The 6,514-nt window shown below is 62.3% G+C and overlaps 1 protein-coding gene across 1 annotated transcript; it reads left to right on the top strand.

The window, feature by feature from the left end:
• Positions 1–155: 155 nt before the first annotated feature.
• PRSS50 (serine protease 50) lies at positions 156–5,484 on the top strand. The gene is made up of 7 exons (XM_030295999.1): positions 156–311; positions 419–602; positions 682–873; positions 2,131–2,293; positions 3,337–3,620; positions 4,732–4,898; positions 5,254–5,484. The coding sequence occupies exons 1-7, from the start codon at positions 156–158 to the stop codon at positions 5,482–5,484; spliced, it is 1,377 nt and encodes a 458-aa protein (XP_030151859.1).
• Positions 5,485–6,514: the final 1,030 nt, after the last annotated feature.

The following is a 6,514-nucleotide window of genomic DNA, read 5'->3' as shown; positions in this document are numbered from 1 at the left end:
TGCTTAAAATTTTAATCTTCAAAAAATCATTCCTGAAAACCTTTCCATCTGATCAATTGCAGTGCCCCGGGAGCAAAGCCCTACGGTAGTCAGCAGGCTAAGGGGCAGGCGGGCCACTTGAAGACCCTGGAGGCCAGCCCCAGGGGCCGGGTCTCATGTCACCAGGGGAAGGGTGGAAGCAGGCCCCAGCAGGGCAAGTGGGCTGCAGGAGGGAGGAGGTGCAGGACCTGGCTGCGGGTAGCCCGAGGGACTCCAGAAAGCGCGTGGCCCCGCCGCGCCAGCGGCAGCTCGCGCCCTGGGGCCCTGACACAGTGCGGGTGGAAGGGAGGCCAATCAGTAGGGGGCGCCCGCGGGCCGGGCGGACACGGGGAGCGCCACCGAGGGTGGCCACTGGGGGGCGCCCGCATTCCCCACGCAGCAGACGCCTGCGCGGGAGGCCGACTGGGGGCGCCGTCGCGAGAGGAGCACCGCGGCGCAGAAGCGGCTACTCCCGATGGAGCGTCAGTGCAGGACGCGGGCCCGCAGGCAGGGCCCCCAGGGCCGCAGGGCCTCTGCCGTTGTGCTGCTGCTGCTGCTGGTGCTGCTGCTGCTGAGGCCCGCTGGTAAGCCCCGTCCCGCTCCCCGTCCCCCTCCCCCGGGCCCTCACCGGGCCTCGTCTGACCCCTCTGCGTCCTTCCGCAGGCCGCCTGGCGGACCAGACTCCCGGGACACCCTCCAAGCCTGCTCCGGCCGACCCTGGCGTCCCCTGTGCACCCACTGCCACCTGCCCCTCAGGCGGGCCCCGCCTTCCTCGCCAGGCCCCCACCGTCCTGTCGCCGCCCTTGACCCTCCAGACCAGCCCTGTTTCTAAAGAAGGCATCAGCTTATTTCCCAGTGAGTACCATGGACTCCCCGGGGGAGGAGGATGCGGGGCAGTCTTGAGGACCTCTGACCCCTAGGGACGGAGGGCGCGGAGGAGGAAGGGCAGGGAGAAGTGGGAAGAGACTTTCCTTTTCCAAGGGTTCATTGAGCATCTACCGTGGGCCAGGCCCCCATCCTGGTGAGGTAGTAGGCCAGGAGAGTTGGTGGAGCCTGCGGCGGGCTGCATGTCCCTGCGTCCCTGAACTGACCCAGGCTTCCAGCCAAGGACTTAGGGGATCTCCAGGATAGGTTTCAGGGAGCCTTGGGGTGGGAGCCTTGCAGCAGTGGCTCTCCAGCATGTTGAACAGAGACCCGCGGAATCACTCCTTATCCTGGAACTCCATGCGCACAGTTTAGCTGCCACAGAAAGGCTCTCACACAGGACCCAGTGCGTGCAGACCTCCCCTCTCCTATGTTAGCCTTGGCAAACGCTGGTCCTGGCCCATGCACCCTCATCTCACAATCCACGAATCTCCCTGGAAGAACCCTGGAGGGGGGCTGCTGTGAGGTCGGAGATGTGCATCTCCAGTTTGAAAACTTTTTCCAAAGTGGCTGCACGCGCTGACACTCACTCCAGCGGTCAGTGAGCGGTCGGGGGCGGTAATCCTCACCAATACATGGTGTCAGGGACCCTGGAGTTGGCCTGGCAGGTGGGGTGGAGCGGAACCTCACTGTGATGCAAGTCTGCGTTTCCCTGAGGACTCACAGGGCTGAACAGCTTCTGTGTTGGCTGGCTGCTGGGGTTCCCTCCTCGGGATGGGTCTGTTCATGCACGTGGCTCCTTTTTCTCTTGGGTTGTCTGGTTTGTTTTCCTCACTGAATCACAGGAGGGGTTCCCAGAGGAGGGAGAGGGGTCTGCCTTGGCCAAAGTAGGGGGAGCCAGATGGAAACATGGATGAGTTTCTGGAGGTTCTGGCCAGAGCTCAGGGGCTTCTCGGCCGGGACAAAGGGGCCAGTGCTGCACCAGGCTGGTGGCTGGGAATGCCCTGGGGCCTGGGACCAGAGAGAGGGATTACTTGGGGAGCACTGAGGCCCTTTGGAGACTGCAGACCTCAGTCCTCACGTGGACAGCATCATAACAGGGTGACCAGTGGGGAAAGAGAATCACCACATGAGCGTGGGCCAGCAGCCCGAGAGGCGGGAAATCGGGCTGAGGGGAGGGGTGGGAAGGCGACTTGCGATGGGGCTGGAAGGTCCGATCCTGCATCAAACTCTCACCTTCCTCCTCAGCCTGCGGCTCCTCCTTCGAGGAAGACCCCACCCTCAGGGACCCAGAGGCCATGGCTCGACGGTGGCCGTGGATGGTCAGTGTGCGGGCCAATGGCACACATATCTGTGCAGGCACCCTCATTGCCTCCCAGTGGGTGCTGACCGTGGCCCACTGCCTGATCCGGTGAGTCGGGACCTAGGTTGGTGGGTAGAAAGGCGTCTGGAGCCACTGGGGCCCAGTCATTCCTGACAGCTGGTCCCTCGGCAGCAACTGTGGCCTCTGCAGAACCCCACGGGCCCAGCCTCAGTCCCACTTCAGCTCTTAGCAGGTGGAGGCTGAGTCCTGCAGATTCCTTCTGGATTCAAGCCGGGTGCTTGCTCCCCTCACCTGGCTCCCCTGTCCTGAGCTGTCATGCCACAGATAGGACGGGGGGGGGGGGGGCTTGGAAGCCACAGGGCAGGCCTCCTTCCTCCTGTCCACAGAAAAGAGCTCCCAATTCTTTTGTTTCACACCCTTTGCTTTACTTACTCATTCCTTCCTCTGTTCGACTCAAAGCCTTTGACGTTCCTCTGGAGCCAGGCCCCGGCCTGGGTGCTGGGGGCAGGGAGGGGACACGTCACTCCTCTTGGGGTGCCAGGAAACACAGATGAGAAGACAGGGGAGTCTGGGCAGTGTGGGGACAAGAGAGGGGGCTGCACATGTTCCAGGGGGCCAGGGCAGCAGCCCAGATGCAACATCCGTGCTGGCTTCGAGGGCTGACCACGGAAAAGCATGCTTCATGCCTGAAGGCCGAGGTGGAGACTTCAGGGGCATGCCGGGAAAGGAGGCTGGAGGGCGAGGCCACGGATGCTTGCCTTGATTGAGTGTGTTGGGCCCCTGTCACTTCCAGGGCCCAGCACGGGCTGCCAGACAGAGAGTCCAGAGTTTGGAACCAGAGAAAAATGGCCCACATCCCAGCTCTGCCACTTCCTAGCTGTGTAGCCTTGAGCTGTTTGCTGGGCTCCTCTGAGCCTCAGTTTTCCTCTCCACAAAGTCAAGGGTTGTTGTGAAAGCTGGACCACACGGTCTGTGCGCAGGGCCCTGTCCACATCTGTCGTGAGAGAAAGGCCCGGGGGGCTTGAAGCAGATGGGTGGCCTGCCTGGGTTTGCTCAGAGTACAACAGTGGGGTGGGGGCGGGGGTGGGGTGCCTGGAGCTGATGATAGACCCCCCTCGTGGTTCTCCCAGGAATGATTTTATCTATTCAGTGCGGGCGGGGAGCCCAAGGATTGACCAGATATCTCAGACTACCGCCGACGTCCCGGCACTCCAGGTCATCGTGAACGAGAGGTACCAGTCTCATCGGTACTGGTCCTGGGTGGGCCAGGCCAACAACATTGCCCTTGTCAAGCTTGCATGGGCACTCAAGTACAACACGTACGTCTGGCCCATCTGCCTGCCTAACTTGGACTTCCAGGTGAAGGATCACTCTGTCTGCACTGTGACAGGCTGGGGACTCCCCAGGGTTGATGGTGAGTCAGAGCCTCCCCAGACTGGGTGGGTGGGGAGCGTGTGGGAGAGGACCCAGGTGCAGGCCCGGGTCTGAGACATCTTCTTGTCCGGCTCTCATCTCCTTCCCCTTGGGGGTCTCGGCAGTGAGTGCGCCGTGGCCGTTCAGGCCTTAGAGGCCCCAGAGTGCCCATGAACCCCCCGCCCCAGGCCGGGGCATGTAAACAGGACTTCCTTGAAGGCAGAGGGAGTGGAGAGTAATATCTTGCTGACTGCACGCAGTCGTGGGACATCAGGACTTGAAGCAGGACATCTTGAAGTGCCATGAACGAGGTTCTGTAAAAAGATCCCCCGACGCCTCACATGGTTGGTTAAGGGCAGTCCGCACCCAAAGGCTGGGAGTCACTCAGAATCCACGTGTGGCTGCCTCCTGCCCCCAGTGGGCCTCAATCCCTTTGTGCCCCCAAGGGATGGAGCAAGGCCCGAAGAGCAGCCTGTCATCCCAGGCCCCCCCAGGGGGCATTTCTTTAGGAGTCTGACGAGTGCCCAGTCCATTCAGGGAGCTCCTCTTTTTCACAAGAGAGGTGCTCTTGCCTGTGGCTTCACCGAGCCAACTTGCCTAAAAATAGCAGCTCCACCCTGGGGGTGGGGGTGGCTGTTTGTCTTTCCTGCCGTGGCCTGTCTGGGGAACGGCTGGGGATGGTTGGAAGTCTGTCCCCCAGGGGCTCCTGGCTAGAGACACACTGGTGAGAGGGAGGAGGGGGAGGAGGAGGAGGAGAGAGAGAAGCACACAGTGCCTGGGGCCCACAGAGGGGGGTCTGGGCTAGTGAGGGCAGAAGAGGCCTTTGGGGAGGGCTTGAGCAAAGCGGAGAGTTGGACCGGCGTGGGGCCGGGCAGGCCTTCGGAGCAGAAGGGTCAGAAGCCAAGCCGCTGAGGCAGGAACGGACCCCGCGGACTGGACTCTGCAGGGGTGAGAGCAGACCCAGCAAGGCCAGACTGAGGGCAGCCTGTTCCAAGCTGTCCATGGGGGGCCGTTTGAGAGGTTGGAGGAGCGGCCAGGAGCAGGGAGGAGGGCCGCCAGGCTTGCAGCCGTGAGAGCACCAAGCCTGAGCTGGGGGGGGGCCTGCCCCACAGGCATGTGGCCCCAGTTCCGGACCATTCAGGAGAAGGAGGTCACCATCCTGAGCAACAAAAAATGCAACCAGTTCTACCACAAGTTTTCCAAAGTCCCCTCTGTGGTCCAGATCGTGGACTCCCAGATGGTTTGTGCCGAGGACTCCGACAGGGAACACTTCTGCTATGTGAGTGCTCCTCTTCGTGCTCCCTCACCTCCAAGGGTGCATGGCCAGGAGGGGTGCTGGGGTGCAGGGCAGTGGGGCTGGAAGGGGAAGGGACAGGAGCACGGAGGGAGGGGTGAGAGAGAAGGGGGGGCAGTGGGAAGACGGGGGGTCGGGACCTGGCATGAGAGAGGGGAGATGAACCCCTCTGAGGGAGGGTCTCCTGAGTCTAGATCTCGAGGGCACCCCCCGGGCAGGGTGGTGGGGGGCTGTGGGAGGGATGTGCTGCGAGGTCCCTGCTTGTCCTTGAGCTGGGGCAGGTCTCCCTCCCCACACCTGGCCCCCCTGACCCTTTTTGTTCCGCCACCCCTCCCCACAGGAGATAAGCGGTGAGCCCCTGGTCTGTCCTGTGGACACCACGTGGTACCTGGTGGGACTGGTGAGCTGGGGCCCAGGTTGCGAAAAGAGCAAGGCCCCGCCCATCTACCTACAGGTCAGCTCCTACCGTCACTGGATCTGGGAACGCGTCAATGGGCAGGCCCTGCCAGCCCCGTCCAGGGCCCTGCTCCTGGTGCTAGCGCTGCCCCTCAGCCTCCTCGTTGCCCTCTGACACCCTCGTGCCGTCCCCGGGGGGGTGCCGTCCTCCCCCTCTGAGCCCAGAATGCTGCAGGTGTAGCTCTCCCAGCCCCGCAAAGTGGGGCAGAGATGAGGTGCTCAATTAAACACTTTTCTTCCACAAGCCTCCTCCTTCCTGGGTGCGCTCGAGTGGCAGGTGAGCAAGCCAGACGGGGGTTTGATGGGGGGACTCCAGACCATCTCTATTGAAAAGCAGAGAGCCCCCCCCCCCGGGTCTGCTTCCCTCTCTAGGTTTGGGGTGGCTCTCGCAGAAGGTGGGAGTGTATAGGGACGATGCTGGGGTGATGGATGGCCTAGAATGTTCTGTCCGGGCTCAAGCTGGGCTGCCAGGACGCAGAGTGAGGCTGGGGTAAAGGTGCAGCTCTGTCTGGGCCCCGCAGGCGAGTGTGTTCTTTTCTGTGATACTTTGCTTGACTTTGGTGGCTGGAACACACCCTGTCATTGCCCTGAAGCACCGTAGTGAACTCTGATCGTCCGGCCCCGTCCCCTGCCTAGAGACTGGGGCAGGTGCCCACTGGGACCAGACATTATCTGCCAGCAGCCATGCCTGTCCATAAAAGAGCAGCGGAGGCCCCGGGGCAGAGGCCAGGGAGCAGCTGGCAGGGCAGATGGAGCTCAGGCCTGGACCCCCGAGGCTTTACCAGCTGGTTCTCTGTTTGACTTCAAGTGGCCCCTGCTCCTCTGGGCCTCTGTTGCCTGGGCCACACAGGAGGGCCCTGGCCTGTATGGGTCTAGTGACCTTTGCCACAACCTGAACCTGCTGTATGAGAAGCCCGTAAGGCTGGACCCTGAGGGCAGAGTCAGGGTTCCTGCCTGGCGGACTGAGCTCTCAGCGCCCACAGCGGGTCCTCTGCAATTTCTCTGCCCCTCGCTGCTCCGTGACTCGTGTCTGCCTGTAGACTCGCGTCTTCTTGTAGAACAGTGATCCAGCTGTAGGTCAGAATCCAGATTTGACTCCTCCGTGTCCCCAGCACAAGGCTCAGGCCACGGAAGGCCTACTGAAA

The sequence above is a fragment of the Lynx canadensis genome, chromosome A2, assembly GCF_007474595.2.
Source record: "Lynx canadensis isolate LIC74 chromosome A2, mLynCan4.pri.v2, whole genome shotgun sequence".
NCBI lineage: Eukaryota > Metazoa > Chordata > Mammalia > Carnivora > Felidae > Lynx > Lynx canadensis.
This window is presented reverse-complemented; position numbering and strand designations above follow the sequence as displayed.

Coding starts and splice junctions, on each gene's coding strand:
- PRSS50 (XM_030295999.1), top strand. CDS start 156: ATGTCACCAGGGGAAGGGTGGAAGCAGGCCCCAGCAGGGCAAGTGGGC. Junction 874..2,130: donor AGGCATCAGCTTATTTCCCA/GTGAGTACCATG, acceptor CTTCCTCCTCAG/CCTGCGGCTCCTCCTTCGAG. Junction 3,621..4,731: donor GGGACTCCCCAGGGTTGATG/GTGAGTCAGAGC, acceptor CCTGCCCCACAG/GCATGTGGCCCCAGTTCCGG.